The sequence below is a fragment of the Agelaius tricolor genome, unplaced genomic scaffold (assembly GCF_023055355.1).
Source record: "Agelaius tricolor isolate 1412-34295 unplaced genomic scaffold, bAgeTri1.0.p SCAF_3, whole genome shotgun sequence".
Taxonomy (NCBI): Eukaryota; Metazoa; Chordata; class Aves; order Passeriformes; family Icteridae; genus Agelaius; species Agelaius tricolor.
Genome location: NW_027269263.1, coordinates 59,080,191 through 59,102,143, shown reverse-complemented (window position 1 = coordinate 59,102,143; position 21,953 = coordinate 59,080,191). Strand labels below are relative to the sequence as shown.

Sequence of the window (21,953 nt, the reverse complement as noted above, 5' to 3'; positions counted from 1 at the left end):
TCTCTTACAGAAGTGAGCATAATCTTTACACAGTCTGCTGGTGTTTCTAATGTGAACAGGTGATAAGCTGCTCAACTTCAAAGAGATCTAAAGCTTAATTCCTCTGTCTTTTTAACCAAAACGTAACCAAAATCCACTCTTCACACTGTGTTAATGATCTTTCAAAACTGCAAATGAACACCTTAAAATTCTTCAAGGCTTCAGTCCTTGTAACTGTCTTTTGACCCTAGCATGAATAAACCAACAGTCAGCCTACTTTTTGTTAGAACAGATGGCATGAGGTTTGCCAGTCAACCTGATATCATTTTAAGTGCTTAACAACAAAACAAAACAAGAAGATATGTTAAAATACAAAGCCTAGAAAAACAGTATCTGTTAACAGACAGGGAAAAAGATGCAGTTTTTGCTGTCTCAACAATCTATCTTTAGTCTGCTTCTTACCCTAAAAAACATGTGGAACTCTTACAGCTGCAGTCTAATCCCTTTAGATAGCACACTCCCAGTTTTTCTCTGACTTGTGCTGAATTCTCCCTCTCACAGTTCCCTTTTCTCAATATAGCTTTACAGAAGTGAGTACAATCTTCATACAATCTACAGGTATTTCTAATGCAAAGAGATCACCCATTGTCCAACTCCAATATAACCAAAAGAACACTCTGACCACAGAAAGGCACTGACAAAGGCTGTACTTATTTGTCTCCAAAAAAAGGGCAAGAACCTGACTCATGACAGTCAACCTCATCTTGGATAAAATAAAGGTTATTGAGAAGTGTCAACACAGGTCTACAAAGTACAAACTGTACTTACTAAGTTTTCATGAGGAAACAGGTGGGTTTGGGGGTGAAGAATATTTAACAGATGTAATTTACTTTGACTCTAATAAGGCTTCCAATGCCACCGTCCATGGCAGCCCTTGTACCCAGCTGGATAAGTACCAACTTCAGGGTGTCTGAAAAACTGCCTAGACAGTCACATTTAAAGGCTTGTGTCAATGGTTGAAGAATCTAACTGGAAGGTGTTTAGGCTGTCTCCAGGAGACAACACTGGGCTAGCACAGTTTAGCATCCTCAACCAATGACCTGAAAGCAAAAGTAGAATGCACTGACATCAAGGTTGCAGCTGACATGAGCCTGGGAGGCCAGGAAGTGGTTGCCAGTGTTAGATAACAGAGGTGTTATTCAGAGGGTCCTCACATGCTAGAGGACTGAGCTGAGGTATCTCAGAACACAGACAATTATGAAGTCCTGCAAGGGGCACTGAGTAACACATCCAACACATTAGATTTGAGACTAATAGGTTAGGAAAACTGTGGGGTTCAAGAAACTGAAGAGTCAGCAGTGGGGCCTTGTGGTGATAAAGATCAACCACATTGCAGGATGCTGCACCAGGTCTATCTGGGACAAAGTTAACTCTCTTCACAGCAGCCCTTATGATGCTGCACTTCAGGTTTGTAGCTAAACCAGGGCTGGTAACACTCATTAGTAAGATAAAGTGATGGTTCTCTTATAGCTGAAAAATGCATGCACAGCATCAAGGCATTTTGTCTTTTCCACCAGGTCCCCAGCCCCAGTGAGTAGGCTGGGCTTGGACAAGACCTTGAGAAGGGACACAGCCAGGACAGCTGACCTAAGTCAACCAAAGGGACATTCCATACAACATGATACCATTCTCAGCAGTAAAAACTCAGGGGGGAAGAGGGGTAGTCATTTGTTGTTACAGTGTTTGTCTGAACATTTCTTTGCTAAAACCTTTGGAGGTTGGTTATAATGAAGGGTCTGGGACATAATTCATACAAGGAGAAGCTGAGGGAACTGGAGTTTTTTATCCTGGAGAACAGGAGGCTCAGGGGAGACCTCAACACCCTCTACAGCTACCTTAAAGGAGGTTTTAGCCAGGTGGGGTAAGTCTCTTCTCACAGGTAATAAGTGATAGGACAATAGAAAATGGCCTCAGGTTGCACCAGGAGAGTTTAAGGCTGGCTATTAGTAAAAAATGTTTTCATCAAAGGCATTGTCAAGCATGGAAACAGGCTGCCCAGGGAAGTGGTGGAGGTATTTAAAAACTCCAGCTGGAAGGTATTTAAAAACCCATACCTCGAGGTATTTAAAAACTCCAGCTCTGGAAGCTGGGGACATGGTTTAGTGGTGGGCTTGGCAGTGCTGGGTTAATGGTTGGACACAATGACATTATAAGCTTTTTCCAAACTAAAGGATTCTATGATTCTTTCCACGCAACCATTATGCAAGCCAAGGCCCTGCTTTCCAGGAAGTGGCCAAACAGCTGCCTCCCAGTGAGAAGGAAGGAATTAACTCTGCTCTTTGCTCTGCTAGTGCGTGCAAGCCGTGGTTTTCCCTATTAAAACATCATTATCTTGACCCATGTATCTTCTTGCCTTCCTTCTATTTTTTCCTTATCCCAAGGGAGAGTGATCACACAGCTGTGTGGGTGTTGGGGTTGACGCTGGCCAACAGCTTCCACTGCTGCAGTGGCAACAGTGCAGACAAGTCAAAGGACACTGCTCATCCCCAGCAGTCAGCATTCATCATGCTGTATCCAAGTACTGTATACAATTCTCCCCCTCAGCACCCAGGAAATGAGATAGATAAAAAACAGTTGAAGGTCACTTAGATGTTTAGAGGGCACGTGACATTCAAAGAAAAGCTACAAGGAACTGGGCATTTTAATCCTAGAAAGATTGGTGTGGGGAGGAGGTTGGATATCTGTAAATTTCTGTCCTTGCCATAACACCCACTTCTGACAGCTTAAAGCAGAAGTAAACTTGTCAGACCTACACAACAAAGAGATGTGAGGCAATTAAGAACCTCTAGCACATCTAATTTCAGAGATGGGGGAAGGAGGTGCAGGGAACCTGCTCCATGAAGAGGCTGCACTGCCCATAGAGGAAGTAAAAACTGAGCCTTGGAGATCTTCAAGGTTCAACTGGACAAGGCTCCAAGCAACCTTATCTATTTTGATGTTAGCCTGGCTTTGAGCCAAGGCCTAAACTAGATGACCTCTACGAGGTTTCTTCCAACTCAAGTTTTTCTGCAGAACAGAGTATTCCTATACTTAAAAACTATAAAGTGATGCTTTTAGGATATTCCTCTTATTAAACCAAATACATAGCTTCAGGACAGGCTCAGCCCAATTTAAGACTGGCTGTCAGAGGCTGTCCCACCACATGGTGCTGGGTTGTCTTCCCAGCACTGCTACTGATGTGGTTACACCTTTCTTCCTCCAACACCAGAGAATGAGTGCTGGAACCTAGAGGAGACACTGAGCTCAGAGGAATAGAGCTAAGGAAGAGAGCAGGCCTGTCAGCATCAATCTAGATTGCTTAATGCCATCTTTAGCTCATGTCAAAGCAAAAGACTTAGTTCTTTATAAATATGCAAGTTTCTTTATAGAGCAGCAATAGTTCTCAAAATCTGAGAATCTGGCCATGGGAGTACATTAATATAAACAGAAATCAGACACCAGTTCAAAAGTCAGTTGTTATTTAGACACCTGAAGCATTTATAAACCAAATAATCTCAAAATAGCTAATTATGCACTTAAGTGCAAATAGGTGACAAAAGTTTAAAGATTAGTTTTATTAATGAAATTACTATAATATGCTTTGGACTAATATTTTTATTCAAATAATTTGAAGATGTTATATTCCCTTCATTCAACAGCAATTTTGGAGATATTAAGAAATATACTACAGCATTTAATTTACATAACCTCATGAAATGTTCTGTTAAAAATTTATCACATTTGACTAACCAAGAATATCAGTGTCAGGGCTAGTTATAGTTTAAGAATTTAATTATTTTTGTCATATACCTTGTACTCCATTTTTTGAGTCAGATATGCATGTTTCTCCATGGTGTTAGAATTCACATGTATCAAACACCAACAATTATCATAAAAACATTCTCAGTTTATAACCACATACACCCATAATACACAAAGAATAATTAAGTCATTTATTACAGAGTACCTAACATCAGCAGTGAGTTCCTGGAAGGTGCATTCCCCTATGTTATTTAATGGAAAACAGAAATGATTGTTTGGTTTGGGTTTTTCCTTTAACTGCACGCTGAAATGACTGCAGCATTCCTAATAATCTTTGCAAAGTAGACAGAAAAATTTCACCTTACACATTGAACCATACTGAAAGGAAATGCATTATTTTTGCACTCCTGAAGGCAGAACTCTGCCAGGTTTTCTGACAGATATACTTTGTAAAATTCCCTCTTTTATCTCAGCATAAATAAGTTGCTCATACAGCAAAATAAGAACTAACTCTGGTTTAGAAAGTTTAGGACAGAAGCAAGCAGTATTAAATATTACATGTGACAGCTGTGTATAAAATGTCAGAGCTAGCTATACTGACACAACCAAACACTATCTAAATTTAGACAGACTTGATTGAATATTCCTCAAACATCTAGTAAATGATGCTATTTATTGCTTGCTATTTAAGTGCGATACTTGATTTTAGATCACTACTGTCAATAATTTGAACAGTCTTACTGGCTCTGTTACTATTTATTTATAACAAAAATATTATTTAAAAGACATGACAGTTCTGCTTAGACTAGAAGAACAGCAGCATGTAATTTCTGAATTTAAAAGAGTAGTGGGCATTTTTTGTTTGTTTACTTTTAAATGGAAATTTAAGTTAACTGTTAGGTCATTACATTAATGGAAGTTTCAATAACTGATTAGTCCTTTCTTTCTCTTGCACACTTTATGTCTTTCATGTGCTCCTCAAAAAGAGGGCTACACAATCTACAAAAATCTAATTTAAAGAATTTTAAAACTTTTGTTCATGTAGTTGAGTAAGAACATAAATTGGATTAAATCTAATAATCTTCTTATACCCTCTTGCCAGAAAGCAGGTAGATCCTTATGCTTCCTTATGCAGACTGCCAAAGTATGGGAGTAAAGCATATCCAACTTAAATAGCAAAATTGCACATTATCCCCATAGATTCTACTATAATCTGAAGGGTCTTCTGCATCAAAGTTTAATACTCAGGCTCTACCTTCACATGCCATTATTTCCCAGCTAGTATTGTGCTATCAGAGCAGTATTTGCCTGGATGCAGCATGAATTCTGACAGCACTCCATGAATTCAGAGCCAGCACACAGACCCAGGCCTGTGACCAGCCCCACCCACAGCATGGTGAAGCTGACCCTCAGCTAAAGAGGGACTGAGCTCATATTATGCTTTTTCTTCCAAGGCCAGCTCTCTACTTTGGAAATAGAAAAAAAATCAAAGCATCTTCATGTTCAAAAAAAGCCCCCAACCAATCAAAAAAACATTTAACAGATCAGTCTCAATGAATCTTTCCCTTGAAGGAGCCAAGTAAGACAAGCGGAGCTCAAATAAATTTAAGAAACAGCTAAAGCAATATTTGATCCTCCAAGCTGTAAATTGGTCAATTCTAAAAAGAAATTTAAAAACAATTAAAAATACTGGGTTGGACTTGATCTTAAGGTTCTTTTCCAACCTAAATGATTTTATCACCCTATGACTCATTACTATGAAATTGTAGCAAACACCATCTTAAATTCAATATTCTTTCCAAATGGAGCAAATCTGTGTTTAAAATGAATTGAAACATTTAATAATTTGATTAAAATTAACAGGTAAGCAAAAATGTTACTTTAAACTACTTAGAATGTCTCATGACTCATTATCCCACACACTGCCTACATTCCAGAACTACTAATTTCTGGAACAAACGTTTTATGCACCCGTGTACCAAAAGGAAGGGCTGAGATCTTAACAGTAACACTTCTAACTTGTGACACATTTGCTAATTGGTTCCTGAAGAAACCAATGAAATACCAAAGTAAAAAGCAAGGCAAACTTCAAGTTCACAGTATCCCTCTTTGGACAAAATCAACTCTCAAGTACAAGTATTTCTAATTGAATAAATATACTCCTCGTAATACTAACATAGAAAAAAAATGCAGACTAAATTAAAATAACTTAAGCATTAGATAAAAACTAGAGAGAAAAATTGGGCTGGCTTTGAAATAACACCAAATAAGTCAGACTAAGGAACAGAATCCACAAAATGTAGAACAGTCTTGTATGTTACCAGAAGAGAGTTCAAGTATGGACAAGAGCAATTCATTTAAAACTTTCAACAGATGTTTGCCAGCTTTTCAGCCTGTGGAATAGGACACTTAGATCAGACTGACTTAAGCATAAAGACACAAGTGAAATTTAAAATACACGGGCGTGTAAATTTTTGGTTTCAGGTACTGTAAAGTTCTCTCTCCAACCTTTCCTATCCAATTCTGTCAGACACTTGACCTTCACAGTAGAAAGAACAAGCTGAATTGTGCCTGTTTCTCAGCTGCCACTGGTCACAGCACAAACTAAATACCCAGTGCTTTCTAGCCTTTCTGCTATGGGGTCAGGAATCTCTTACAAAATCGCATGGTTTTGTAGCTTGGAAGTATAATCTCTTAAATTTATCACTTCATGACACATCATCAGACATGAGATTAAAATTAGAAGCCAAGCTGCCAATCAGTGTTACTATACTCAAAATACATCAAGGCTAGTACAAGAAACCCACGGTGGAAACTTTGCTACAACACACTCTGGACAGGTTGAACACCAAATGAAACATTCTCCAAAACCCACATTGCTCTGCCTGAATTTTCTTATTTTGTCCACTCCCCCTTTTTGAAGTCTCCCAACAGTAACAGTTATCTACCACCATCTGGCATTCTTCTTATTCTGGAGCAGCTGCTAGCCCTTGCAGTTGATGTCCCTTTTCCCCTTCCCAACTGTTTTCATACAACCAAAGGGAGATATATTTCATTACTTCTAAGGTGGCATTAGTCTTGGAATTTCCACAGCTACTGGAATGTGAACGTGCCAGGAATCTTTCAATGAATTAAGAATCCATATGATTAGTATCTGGCAGAAAATACTTCAGTAAATTAGCCATGTAGTAATAGTGTGAATCACAGATTACGTCACTGATTTAAACCAGAGAAGTGACAGATTCTAAAATTATGGCACCAATCTCTTTTTAGAGGTAAAAGAACTGAGATAATTCTCAAGGTTTCAGCAAATGCAGGCTTAGTTCTACAGAAGCAATACCATTTATACCCATACAGCACTGTCACTTTTGTAAATTCCCTAAGAAATCAAAAATTAATTACAACTAATTTTGTCTTTCCTAGGTCTTCAGTATTGCTCTTATTAGATGTTTGAAATCAACTGTATACAATAAAATAATCAATCTATTGTACATAAAACAATTTAAGAAAACTGTTAAGATAAAATGTCATCTCAAGAAGCAATCACATATAAACTCATAGTAGCATCCTGTATGTTTATTCAGGTCTAGATATCTAATAGACTGCTCTGAGTTTCTTAAATTGGTATTTAGTCTGTTACTAGAGCAAACACATAGGCAAGTGATAAAGGCAGTGTTAATTAGTTTAACAAGAAGGAGAAAATATGTGTTTACATTTAATATAACCTCTGGAACCCAATGAATTCTAAAAATAAATCTTATTGTGAAACAAGGAGGGCAGAGACTCCATTTTGCAAACCTTCAGGTAACTTCTATTCACATCTTTAGAAGTATAAACTGAGTTTTGAGCTACTTGCAATCTTCAATTAGTGCTTCATATCTTTTTATGACAAAGTGTTATGAAGTGTTCTTTTTGCTTAGAATTCAATCGTGATAAGCAGACATCTAGCAGAAATTATGTGCAATTTTATGTACCATACAAAATTAAATGCATGCAGCTTTTGAATACAAATTCTACCTTGCTCTTCAAACACATTTCTATATTCCTCAGGTGTTTTAAATTACTAGCTCCTGCTAGTGCTACATAGTAGGAACTCTTTTATCATTATGTGCATCATTTATTACTGTACAGGGGAGTCATCTCACTCAAAAGGAGAGCACCAGTACAATGCCAAGTGTCATATTTCAGAAATTTTGTGAAACGTTCAAAAGGAAATGTGGTACCTTGGAATGGAAGCTACTTTAGAAAGGTGTATCTGTCCAGAATGTACAGGAGATCTCAAACACCAGTATCACTGCCTTAGACAGGGACAGTGCCATTGTACTTTTTGGTTCAATTAAGACAGAAGCATAGCTTCCTTCATGTGAAGTGCCAAGCCCAGCAGGACCACAACAAGCTGAGAATCAAAGGCTTGGAAATAAACCTCTCACTTAGGCCAGAAATTAAACACAGGTGCTAATGCACCTTTGGAGATGCAAACCACTTGGTAATCATGCTTGCTGCCTGACAACTACATGGCACATCACCAGCAGCTAAACTTGCACGGCTTCAGGTTTATCTAAGATGCCAATACTGACCCAACTTGATAAGATTAGCAGTTGGCTACTTAAATGTATCAGAGGCCAGCATCCACACTAATGTAATCTAAAATACTTGGAAATCTCTCCAGAATTCAAAGCCCAAAAACTTGTTAGGATTTTGAATGGAACTTCAGTACAGCAAATAACTATCTGCTCTACAAGACTGCAGTAAGATTTAAATTTGCTACTTAAAAAAATCTAAGTAGTATGCTCAGAAACAATTACTACATAATTTAAAATCATGGTATGAAAGAATATGATTAAAGATCTTCTTGATCATGAGTTCCAGTGGTTGTTGTATGTGAGCCCAATCTAGGAGATAAATGCTGACTGCTCCAACAGAAAGAACCAAGTCCTTTACTCTTACAATCTCTATCAAGAGAGTTACCATCAATTTCTGTCAACAGAGTACAGCAAGCCTCATCCAGTCTTTCAAATGTGTATCTAATAAACCTTCCAAAAAACCACAGTGCCTTGACGTTGCTCTTCATAGTGTGGTTGGCCTTCATGGCCTTTAACAATGCACCAAGCTATAAATAGGGTGTGAAAAGATGGCAGGTTCAGAGACACCAGGGCAAACTTACTAAGCAGCCTATCATTAATCACAACAAAAATGCTTTATAAAAAATCCTCCTCTGCAACAAAGGCATACTTTATGGAGGTTGTTCTGGCAGAGAGATACAACAAAACAACTTGGAATAACAATGTATTTTCATTGCAAGCCCCACTTCCAATTCAGAACAAACTACTGTTGCTCTATCTACGATTTTGACAGAACCTACTGTCCCAGCTATCTCATATAACTATGTAACTGCAGAGTTGGGACAAGCAGAAAACTGAGTGTGCATTTCTAGCAAAACAGGAAAAAGATCTCTCACATAAATCTCAACTGATTTTATTCAAAGCTCTACTTGGTACATAACAACAAGGTATTTGTTGCAAATGTGATAAATGGGTACTGTCAAAGTTCATTTCAGGGAAAATGAAATTACACTAAAAGCTGTCCCATTATTGTAGAAACAAAGCAATAAACTTCAGTTCATGTAATTTTCAGTATTCATCCACACCTAACTTAAGAGTTTTTCATCCTGTAGCTCAAGGACTAAGATCTACAAAAATAAGGAAAATAAGCATATTGATAGTTGACCTAAATTCACTTCAATGTCACCAACTCCACCAGAACTCAGATGGATTTAAAGTGACAGAGATTAAAATGTAAAAAGTTCCTAGATAGCAGTGAACAATTTCTTTCAAATACAAACATTTTCATAACTCCTATTTGTACTTGAAGCAAGAAAGAAAATTCATGAGCATAGTCCATCTTATTTTTTGTACCATGCACATGCATTTTACACACAAAACTGCCCTGAAGTAGGGTGAACAGTACTTAAAAAATACAGCTTTTTTTGGGTTTTTTGTTGTTGTTTAAACAGCATTTGTATTTAACAAGTCTCATATTAAACTGAGACAGCTTTGAAGTTTATAAAAATGTCAACCCCCTCCAAGACACCCAATAATCCCAGAAGCAAGGAGTAAGACAGACACCTACAGAAGCAGGTGTTGGGCTTCAAGCAAGTATGTCATCAAAGGCTGATCTAACCTAACCCCAAATGCTGCTATCTTCCAGAACAGCAGATAGAGAAAATAATATAAATAGGCTCTCATCTAGGAATTAGATGACAGCTTTTGCTAGCTAACACTGCAGCCCTAAAGCATATTAGAAGGGATCCATGTCAATGATTCAAGAGCTTTATGCTTAAGCATTTATATGCTTTAGAAAGAATATAACACTTTTGCCAAGAGTTTACCAGATTTATTAAGGATCTGCACACAGCTGAGAAATCCACTTTCAAAATGCTTCAAGAGATATTTAATGCATCAAGAACACAGTCAGCACTTCAATGAGACTTCACGACTTATTTTCAGTTCAGCACTGTATAAAACATTACTAGCAGACATGAAATCAACAGGATTCAAAATAACTTTTCTTTAAATAAAACCTATAAATACACAAAACAATTGTCTGGTTTCCTCCCAATTTGTTTATTGCAAGACCCATATCTCCAGTAATAGCAAGTTTTAAAATTGCATTCCAATACTGCATTCCCACTGTGTTCTATTTTAATATTACTACAACTTTACTGCTGCCTCCATTCTCTTCTCTACTGTTTGGACACTGGGCTGGCAGTTGTACTTCTTGCCCACTAGCATCTTGCATTCTTCACCAAGAAGTGCTAGGTAGAAGAGGATTCTTCCTAGTCAAGCCTACAACCTACAAAACACAAGAGCATGAAGAAGCACAGATCTGATGCTCCCTGTATTTGGAACAAAAAGAAGCTCATACCTCTAACTGGCAATCAGCACATTCCTTAACGTGGGCTATCTCTCTCTCCCTATTGTAGCAAAGAAATCTTAAAAAAGAGGGTTTTGAATAGAGTTTAACATGTCTACCAAGTGGTCCTGCAAATTTCACATTCTTCCTAATCCAATTCTACAGTGAACTGTGACACAGAAATACAGAAATTGAAAGTATCCTATTCTGCATCCATTTTCCCCTCCACCTGCTACTCTGCATTTCCAGCACATATCTCTGCTCCTCATTATGCTTTTAGTCAGGTCCTCATCAGACCATTATCAAATACCAGTTGAATTGACTACTCCAGCAGCAAACTAAGTCTAATCAGGACAGCCAGTTTGACTACTCAACCAGCAAAAAAACCCTGAATTAAACATTTAAAAGTGACAGGGACAGGGCAAAGCTATTCAGCCAGATGCTGCAAGAGCACTTCCCTTTTTAGCAACAGAGAGCTTCTAGAATAGCTCTGCTGCTTGTAAGACAACATCCACTGCTTATTTCCAGCATTCCAATGCAGATTTAGAAAGTAGGCAAGAACCTCTTTAGTTTTATTGGAAACTATTAAAAACCCCCAGAGATTCAGAATGTCCTTACAACAGTGACCAATAAAAAACTTGCAGCATGATTCAAACAACTACAACAGCTCTGTCCATGTAAAAAACCCAAAGTCGTATGCAAAAAAAATTTGATCAACTTTGCCAAAGGAAGATAGGATTACAGGTAGCCATTTGATAGCACCAGTACTTTCAAGTCAAGAAACAGGTCATAATAAATTCTAGATAATTAATTATAGACCCACTTCACAGTTTCAACAGGAATTTTTATTACAATACATTGATTACTTCTATAAAAACAATCTGCTTAGAGCAATGATTGTAAAGCCTTCCTGTCCATTCTGGTTGCCCAGATATTGTTATATTTCACTAAAGATTTAATCAGGAACCTTTGCTGTGTATATTACTCACTACAAAGGCAACACTACATTTCTAACCAGAATATTTGAAAAAGTAATGAGGTCTGGTCTATTTCAGAAGTTGAAGCACAGTATATATGAATGCGTTGATTCCTTTAAATAAGTTGCTTCACAAAAAGAATTTTCTAATTTCAGTACCAACTTTATAGGGACATACAATATTGAAGTTTACATGTATTGGTAAATATAAACACCAAGTACCCATGTAAGCATACACCTGTGAATTAACACAGCAACTTGATGATCAAGTTAACAAAGCATATCAGAGGTGGTCTTATTTAAAGCATCAGAGACTCTTAAATTTCCAAGCCAGAAAACCAATTTACTTACTTCTCACACATTTAACTAACTTATCGCATATTTAAGAATTTACTGGCTTATAACTTCTTTAACAAGTCTCTTATTAAAAGAATTGGTTCTTAACTGCTTTATGTCAATTAGCCCCATCAGCGGAGATCCTGAGTGAATTATACCAAAAGTAACTTTAAAAATAACAGAAATATGTTTCAAAGGAAGGGGTAGTCAGCAATTGAACCAAAATGAAACAAAGTCAAAATCTAACCTCAACAGGTAACACACTTTCAAATCAAGGACTGGTGCAGATAGCAGCTATCTGTGAGTTTTAAGCTATAGATAACTCTAGAGACCTTGAAGCTGGCTCCACAACTTTGCAAATTCTAAAGGCAAAACCATGATGATGATGGGAAGCATCTTCCAAATCCCCAACTCTAATACTTCTTACACCTGTACTGTATAAGGACTATAAGCAGTCACAAATATGGGTAATTAGTCTACAAAAATCACTCCTTTACTTCACATCCTTGCTAAGAAATCTTATTTTGTCTTGCCTGTTCCTACTTAATGCTCAAGGAGAACAAAATATATAGCATTAAGAAAAGATGAGGTCAAATCTCTTCTTGCAGAAGCATACAGTCCTGGTACAGAAGCGTGCCAGCAAAACCAGTTTATATTGGTCCTAAGAGTCTAATTTCAAAATCTCAGTTATCCTTCCACTCAAATGTCACTAAGTTAAGCCACTAAAATAAATTGGACTTCTAAGAGTGAAAAGTTTTGAGTGAGAAAAATCCAAAGTTCAGATTTTTCCAACTACTCTATATACACCTTACCAACTTCAATACTTTGTGGATACAGAATCTCTCAGTTAATATCAACTGAGTTCCATTAACAGAATAATTGTGTAACTTACACAAAGCCTGAGGTAACAGTAGGGCACTGAGCAAACAAGGGGAATGAATAGAACAGCAAAGCTAGGTAAAAGCTGGACAATGACTAAGATTCAGAATTGGAAGTTTTTATTCATACAGGTTCTCCTATACATGTCTTGGGGAAAAAACACAAACTTTTAATAGCTAATTATTAAGTCAGTTAAGATCTTTATTTCAGTGTTTCCATGGCAAAAAAAAAAAAAAAAACCCAACCAAAAAACCCCAAAAAACACACCCTCACACTTAACAAGAACATCTTAAATACCTATTTTCTACATCCAGTTTTGCTGTACCACAACATTTGCCAGGTAGCATGTTACAGGAAACACTGCAGACATCCATTAGCTAGACAGCAAAACTGACTTCAGAATTTTATGCCCTCTGAGCCAGACCCATGGTTTGGTTTCAAATCATTTAGCCAGACTTATATGCTGGCTACTCGATTATTCCTTCTCAGAGGACCAAAACAACTAAAAGGTAAAAACTAAAAGGTAAAATGTGGCAGCAAAAGAACAACCCACTCTGGCAATATGAGTATTTAAATCACTACAGCCTAACTAGAGCACAGAGCCCCAAGTTCAAGTCGTGCCAACACAACTATGCAGGGAGCTGCACTGTAAAGTCCAGTTCTGATGTGAGTTAAAAACAACTTCACAAAAGGAGGCTGGTGAAATCCACAACAACTTTGGTTCTACAATACATAGGACAAAATAAACTGTCATCTATAACAAGGATATAAATATATCAAATGATGATACAATAAACTGTGCTGCAGATAAAAATAGGAAGACACTAATTACATCATAGTTTCTTACAAAAGTTATGAGGGGTCTTGAGGTACCGCTGCTGCTGGGAGTGGACAGCTTATCAAAAAGTACCTTACTAGAGCCTCGAATTCAGAAGGAACACTGCAGCAGCTTTACACTGTTTTTGAATGAAAAGTTGAAAAAAAAAAACACTTCTCAAGCTTAAAATGTTTTCTAACTCTTAAAATACTAAAAAAAACCCTTAATACCTGGTATAATACAACTAATTTTAGGTATACATGACTAGACTTTTTAATCAAAATTTTATAAAAGCAAAGTCACTGTTACTGGTAACACAGCAAAGCACATAATGCACAGTTTCTCTTTAACCCTTCCTAAAACAATAGGCACTAAGGTAAATTTTGTCTTAAGAATGCTAAAGAACTAACATCATGATATAATCATAAATAGTGACTTTATAAAGTAACTTCCAAAAAGAAGTTATTAATATAGTAATGCAACAGAAGACCTGAAACCACTAAAGATAATTTATACTGAAGTCTATACACACATTAAAGCCCAATATTATGATGTTGTTGAAGTTTTACACCAACATTCAAACAGATGGAGACAAGCATAAAAGAACTCACACTGCAGTAGTACAAGCACAACAATAACTAAATGGGTTTGCTTACTGCACATCCCTGAGTCTCCTCTCACAAAAGCAAGGGGGATTATTACGCTATGACAATCAAGTCACTCCACATCAGTAACATCCTGATTGGCAGAGTCCAACTGCACCACAATAAAATGCAAGAGAGCTCCTAGTTCAGAACTCCTGCTAAATCTAAGGAGACAGGCAGGAATGGGGGGCAGGGGTGTTTACACTAACACAGACAAGACCAACAAGTAAAAACCCAACCCAAACATTAAACACTTCTTTTAGGTATCAGAAATCAGCTTTTAAATAAGAGGTGAACTTGGTAAGCATCTGTAGATGGTTGTCTCTGAAGGCATGACAGGAAATAGTTTTGTACAAATGTTTTAGACTAGGCTGGCATAATTCATGAAGATAAGGTCAACATCTCCGAAATTTGCCATACTTGTGAGAAAAAAAGCTTTTCTGAGAGGTCTCTTAAGTTCAGACTCCTAAAGTCTTTCTTGTCTGCAAGTGTGGAGAAAAAGAATATTCTAGAGGAAAGGCAAGAGAAGTAATGATACAAGCAGCATAAATGTATTTTTTCAGTCCAATTGCAACAGGGTCTGGAAGAAGCCAGGTACTGCCAAGCACTGTGAGGATGGTGCTGCTGAAAAGATGAGTATGCAGCAGGATACACAGTTTGGCTGAGCAGACAGAAAGACGCAGGTCTGGAACAAAAGAAAAGCAGACAGAAAAAGATGCCTGAGATGTGAAGAACTAGAAAAACAATGAAATAGAATTGTTCTAGCTACCATCTTAAGGAACAGGAAGCTGCAATGGAAAAGATTAAATGCAGCACTGCCTGCTAAATGTCACTTATCTTTAAGAACGACATGCACACATTCCAGTATGAATCACAAGGATCTATTCAGGAACAGAAAAGTGGCTCTGCTAATCATGAGCACAAAGGTATCCACTGAACTCACATCTACAACTGTGATTATCCAGAAAGGAGACACACAATGACAGCTGTCAAACACATGGCCTGTGACTTCCTGGATCCCAGGACCTGCTCCTAAAGAATGTTTAGGACACATTTATTGCCTTTTTCATCCAAGATACAAAGAACCTTAACACCAATTTGCTAAGCTCGGTGAAGGATGTGATAATTCAAAAGACAAAGTGCTAATCCTATAAAGTCATGGTGCCAATTTGAATGTATTCATAAAACCTGATGAGTTTAACCTCATACCAGAAGGCATTCTACTAAATGAGGTACTGCCTGTTCTCCTGCAGTTGGCATAAATTCAGTCCTATGTGCTCTTGCTAATTCAACAGAAATGTGCTTGGGGATGCACACCTGACCAGGATCACATGCCTACTAATGCAGCCCACAGACTGGTCACTCAGAATCACCACCTCCCAACAAAAGAATTACATTCATTCTGCAAGCATCACTAGAATTTTTATTTGTTAAAAATTAAAAGTTAAGATGAGGAACCACGGAAGAAAAAACCAACTTGGATCTACTACTTTCTCTGTCTGGAAGCTAGCCAAAATATAAACTGCTTTTCAGAAATCTTACACTAAGTATAGGAGTTTATCTGTTCAAAAAAATAGAAAAAGAGAAAATATTACTTCAATTACGACACAGAAGTTTAGGAACTGTCAACTTGTCACAAATAAACTGCTTAACAAAAAGTATATACTTTTGTATGTTGAACTTTTAGTGTTGGTCATATAATATATTGCACTTATATTTTTTGTTCAGTTCTCATGAAACTTAAGTTACACACTGATTGAAAATAACATTAAAGTAAATAAGCTTGTTTATGTAATGGTTTTTAAAGATAAAATCATCAAATCCCATGTATAAACAAGCATTTTCCATCTGGCTTACCAACTACAAGATCAAGTTCAGCTTCTAAGAACGATGGTTCTCAGAATTTTCCAGGAAAGGCTCTCGTGCTGTTGGGATAGCACATGGAAGTGCATAGAATTAAAGTTAAAATAGCTATACATAGATAATGCTTAGAATCCAGCATTTTTATTCCTAATACCAGCATTGAAAATTTTATGAAGTGATGAACCAATTTACAGATAGGACAAAAGAACTTAGACTTTTGTGCACATTAAATACATCTGCTTATTCCTAGAGACAGGAAAACAAAATATATATCTAACATGCATCAGTGACATTGTTCACAGTGATGGTTCAGGTACAGCAATGTCACATCTCTCTCAATTAAATCCCTGCAATTTCCTGTTTTAGGAAAAAAAATTAGAAAAGCATATGATGGTATAAATTAAATTTCCAATCTAGAAATCGATTGATTTTATGAAAACATCTTCCCTCAACTGAGCATTCTAGCTCAAACTTCAGGAGGATTCTCTAATCACCATGCAAAACCAGAATTTTTATATATGCTGGAATAAATCCAATTTAATGGGTCAATTATAATAATAATAGGTGTACAGCTACATGACCTTTTTCTACATAAACAAGGTGTTTCAGATGCCACTCGCACACTGCATTTTCCTGGCAGCAGACCACAATTTCTACTTTTCCTTTCACTTCAGTATCTTTTTAGCAGAACAAACCCACAAATAGATGCAGGAGTACAACCGAGTAGATGATAAACTCTGACATGTGGGCTGAACAAGCAACTGGGAAAGTGAGTGGTGAGAAGAAAGTGACTCGAGTGGAAATAACTTTAAATACTTTTGCCACCAGATAAAGCATCCACATCATCATTCAAGACACCTGACAGACTTACAAGGAAGAGGAAGGGAAAAAGCTTTATTTTCAAAACACGTGAAAAACATACGTGCATCCATGGGTGTAAGCACAAAACCTCATCCAGAGTTCACTAAACATTTAGGTAATCATTGTTCAAACAATCATGCCAGCACTGGTCCCAGGAGAAGCCAGGCTGTCAGCCTTCACACCTCTTTGTAGCAGGGGAGAGGGAAATGCTAACCCCCAAGAGAGCTGCTGCTCAGAACACCCTGAGAACCCACATGTATTTGACCATTTGTTCATGAGAGCCCAGCAGAAAGCCTTCCCAGCCTTAGAAACAGAGAATTTATCAAATTTAAGCTAATAACATAGGACTTAGTACATAAGAGCATTAAAATAGTGACAAAATCCATTCTTAAGTTTAAAGCATCTTTAAACAGACGTCATCTGTACCCAAGAATTAAGATGAAAAATAGGAAAACAAGTACCAAACTACAGGCACTACAAGTTCCATACAGAGCACCAAAAAACTGAAAATTAATTTCAAATGCCAGATGACACAAAGTGTTATCTTCCCACTTTTTAAAAAGGCAGTAACATCTGCAGTATTGCTATTATCACATACAGGAAAACCTTTCCATACAACAAGCTGAGGATTCCAAAGGTGTTCAGGACTAGGCACAGTACCAGCCCAAAACCTAACAGATTTAGGTTTCCACCTCTCAGCCGACCCGAGAGGCTTCCATTTCCTGGAGAACAATTTCAGCTTTTGTTTCTGGCTTATTTCACAAGTTAAATTTTAAACCTAGAAAATCATTTTAGGATCTTTGTTTTTCCCATTCTAGATTTGTTTCATTTCTTCATCTACAATAAAATTTGCTCAGTCTTTTGTCCCTTCCTGGAGCCATCTTAGAATTTAGCAACAGAAAGTTATTTAAGCGGTCTACTACGTTTGTAGTGAATAGAGCACTACAGGAGAGCAAAATCAATGTCGAGGGGAGTGAGATATTGTGCATCATTTAAAAAGTTTGCCTGAAACGTCACCTCTGAGAGGGAAGCTGTAACTCAACAGCTATTTTAAGTCGCTATTAGACCCAGTCTGGTTTAGCTACACAGAATATACTGCGAAACTTCCCACAACATTAATTCAATGCAAATCTTGCAGCATTCAACTGTCCCCAGCCTACAGTAGTTTTAGTCCTGAACAAATGTACTCTAATTAAATTTTCACTTCCTTTTTTCTGGCAATTTTAAAAATACCCTTATCTTTACACACAAAGCATACCGTAAAACACACAAAAAGGCAAGCTTCAAGTACTTGTGAGCAAAAGTGAAGAATACACGATGGCACGCTATAAGTCATTATATTACACATGTAGTAGCTCCATCAAGGCGGTACTTCCCGTTGTAAGATCCCAGAAACACAAGCAAGTTCCACAAAATAAAAAAAAAAAAAAAACAAAACAAAACAAACAAACAAAAAAAAACCTCAGAAGTTAAATGGTGCTTTGCCTTTTTTTTTCTTCTGACACTTTTCTATACTTTACTCTTGCAGCAACAGTTTAGATGTTGCTCAGGTCTACAAGAAACATTAAGAGTAAATATTCCCCCAACGTAACGTTTCCTTCCTTTCAACAGAGGAACAGAAAATCCAGGTCAAAAGTTTCAGGCGTTATCCCTTTGCTATGGAAGTCAGGGCCCGGACAGCCCACGCCGCGCCGCTTCCCCGGGGCGCTGCCTCTAATCCTTCAGGCGGCCGAGGCGCCCACCTGCTCCAAGAGGCTGCAGTGCCTCCCGCGACCCCAGAACTTCTGAGGGGCCCCGAGCACGTACCCCGGTCTCCGAGGGCAGCACCGCCCCCCGCCCAGCCCGGAGGGTTCCTATAAAACTCTACCCCTCGGTAGGCGAGGGAGCTTCGGGGAGCGGCTGCCTCAAGAGGAGCCTCCCCTCACGGCATCCCTTACCTAAGAGGAGCAGCTTCACTTCCCTGGCCGCCTTCTCGCCGTCCTCCCTCAGGTTCCTGTCGATCATCTTGCTCCTCTCCACCGCCGCCTTGTCCTCGGCGCTCAGCGTGCAGCCCATCTTGGGAAGGGGCTGTTTGGCTCCGCCGCGAGAAGTGAAGCAGGGAGCGGCGGGGTTCGGCGGCGGGGAGGCGCTGAGGAGGGAGGGGGAGCGAGTGCTCCCCGCTCGCTCTCTCCTTCCTTCCCCCGCTCCCTCACCTGGGGCGCAGCGGCGTCGCGGGTACCGCGCGCCGGGCTCGGCTCACGGCCAAGAGGGGAGGCAGCGACCGGGAAGGGCGTGGGGAGGCTCGGCCGGGGGAGCGCGGAGCGGGGACAGCGGGGCTGCGGACGGGCGGACCGAGGCCTCGCACCGGGGCCGCCGCTCCCGCCGCCGGCCCTGAGGCTGCTGCGCGCGCGGCACCGCCCCCGCCCCGACGGAGGCGCGCGACCGCGCGCGCACCGCCCACGCCGGGAGGGGAGAGAGAGAGGAGGGGAGCGCGTGCACGGCGGGAAGAGCGGCGGGCGCGGCCGCGCGTGCGCACGGCGGCGGCCAGTCGTTTTGGGGCGGGGGGCGGGATGGGGGGAGCGCAGCGGGAGCGGAACGGGGCTGGAAGCGGGGGCACAGCGGGAGCGGAACGGGGCTGGAAGCGGGGGCACAGCGGGAGCGGAACGCGAACGGGGCTGGAAGTGGAGGCACAGCGGGAGCGGAACGCGAACGGGGCTGGAAGCGGCGCGGCCCGTGATGCCCCCGCGCGCGAGCCCCGGGCACTTGCCGGGGAGGGGCTCGAATTTAAACTGCTCGCGCGCGGGAGGTTCCATTGCTCGGCGGGGCGGGGGAGCACCGGGCTGGACTGTGCCAATGGGGTACCCCGGGGAGATGCTGGAGCCGAGCTCCTCGTCCCCCTGTCCCGCCCTGTCCCCCTGTCCTGCTGTTTCCGCTGCCGGGATCCAGGGAAGCACCTCGGGGTGCAGCTCCGCCGGCGCTGGGTGCTGGCAGTCGGCCCTCAGGAGGGGCAGTAGCAGGGCTGGCTCTTACGTGGGCTGATCGGTCAGCCGTACTTTACCTCACGAACCCAAAGCCAAACGAACCGCCCCACCTCGCGGCTCAGAACTTCTCATCCCGCTCTCTTTTCTGATGCACCTTCCTTCATCCGTGTATATAAGAATTTGGATAGGGGAGGGGGTGCCAGAAGATTGGAGCAGGGCTGTTCCCGGTGGTACCAAGCAGTAGGACGAGAGGTAGCAGGGAAATTGGTGCACACATAGTTCTACCTGAACATGAGAGAGCTTCACTGTGCGGTGGCCGAGCACTGGTACAGGTTGCCCAGGGAGGCTGTGGAGCCTTTCCCACTGGAAATACTCCAGTAAATTGGATGCAGTCCCTGGCAATGTGCTCTGGGATGACCCTGCTGGAGCAGGGAGGTTGGCACAGATGCCCCGCTGTGGTCCCCTCCAACCTGACCCACTCTGTGATTCTCTGCCCTATCTCAGAGCCCTGGCATGGGGCTGTCCGCACATCTGTGACCTGTCAGAGGTTGTTTTATGACTTGTTTTGCTGTTTATTATAAAAGCCCTAAGGAAACTATGCAATGTTTACAAAGTCTTTCCCCAGCACGCACATGTTGCACTTGGATTGCAAAAGAAAGATCCCGTTACCCGATAACAGTGTCACAGAACAAATGGGGTTGAAGGGACCTCGGGATAATCCAGCTGAGCTGCGGTGTGACTGGGACCCACAACCCCATCTGGTCAGCACTGATAGGGTGAAACACTGATTTCACTGAAATTTGTAGTTAGAACTGTGCACAACTGATAAAACTTTGTGAATCTCAGGAAAAACTTCAGTCAAAACATGAGATGCAAAAGCCTACAAGGCAAATCTGTTAAATTAAGATTCATCATTCCCGTGAGTCCTTAGGATTTTTTTGTTTCTATAGAATCTCAAGAACTTCTGCCCCCAGAACGAGCTCAAAAAGAACAGCATTTTACAGCACAGAAGGTGTTTTAGCATTAGAATGCAAAGACTTTAAGTCAGACTCAGCTATTACTATACTCAGTAAATTAAAAATATTTTTTTCCTGTAATACTCAATGGAAAAGTGTATCAAACGTTCTATTTTTATTGGATGTCTTGGTTTTTCTTCTTTGCAGGGGTCCTTGGATGCTGACGATGAATAAACCATAAGTATTGGTATAAACAATGAAATAGATAACACTCAAACTATAACTTAAATATTTTTCACATCTTCTGATTGGTAGGCATGCTCTCAGCCCTAGCAAAGGATGGTACAGAATTCTTTCTTAAAGAAACCCCAAAGTTCATCAGTTCTCAAGACTTTATAAGACCTCTGACATTTTATTTGGCCATCTTCATTGTCCTACTGCTATGGAGAATGCCAGGGCACCTGAAAGGTGTTTGTTGCTTCTCTGCTCTCCTGAGTTGTTCAGGTGCTTAGTCTATTCTGTGTTCTCTTGGGCAGACTTCCACCCTGGTACTGTGTGGGATAAAAGCTTTTACAAAACATCTCACTCACATATGGAAACCTAGTCTTGTTTTAGGGTTCCTGGCCTCCCCTGTGGTAGAGGGTGCAATATCAACTGCTGCTCAGGAAAGAACAGAGTTAGTGGAGATGAAAATTAATAAGCTTAGGGATACTTTTCTGATTTGGAAATCAAGGATAAAGAATGATTTCTGAGATAAACAACACGTGGTTAGGGTATTTGTAAGTGAAAGTACAGATTAAGAGATAAGAAAGTAGTAAACAGAGATTATGGTAGGTGGAAATAATGTGATAATAAGAGTGGCAGATGTTACAGAAATAGAGATACTACAGAAGGACACCTCAACTTTGCATGGATTTTGTTTCATTTAATCATGTGCATAAAGCACACATTTCTATGCTTTTGACCAGG

At 40.0% G+C, this 21,953-nt stretch overlaps 1 protein-coding gene across 2 annotated transcripts in view; it reads right to left on the bottom strand.

The window, feature by feature from the left end:
- The window catches only part of GNAI1 (G protein subunit alpha i1), a 32,230-nt gene extending 12,720 nt beyond the window's left edge, over window positions 1–19,510 (bottom strand). Inside the window, exon 1 of one of the 2 annotated variants that reach the window (XM_071424013.1) lies at window positions 19,006–19,510. In XM_071424013.1, coding sequence (XP_071280114.1) covers window positions 19,006–19,123 — 118 coding nt within the window. In that variant the 5' untranslated portion in view covers window positions 19,124–19,510. The remainder of the gene's footprint in view (window positions 1–19,005) is intronic. The other variant, XM_071424012.1, reaches the window with a different exon arrangement.
- Between the last annotated feature and the right edge of the window lie 2,443 nt (window positions 19,511–21,953).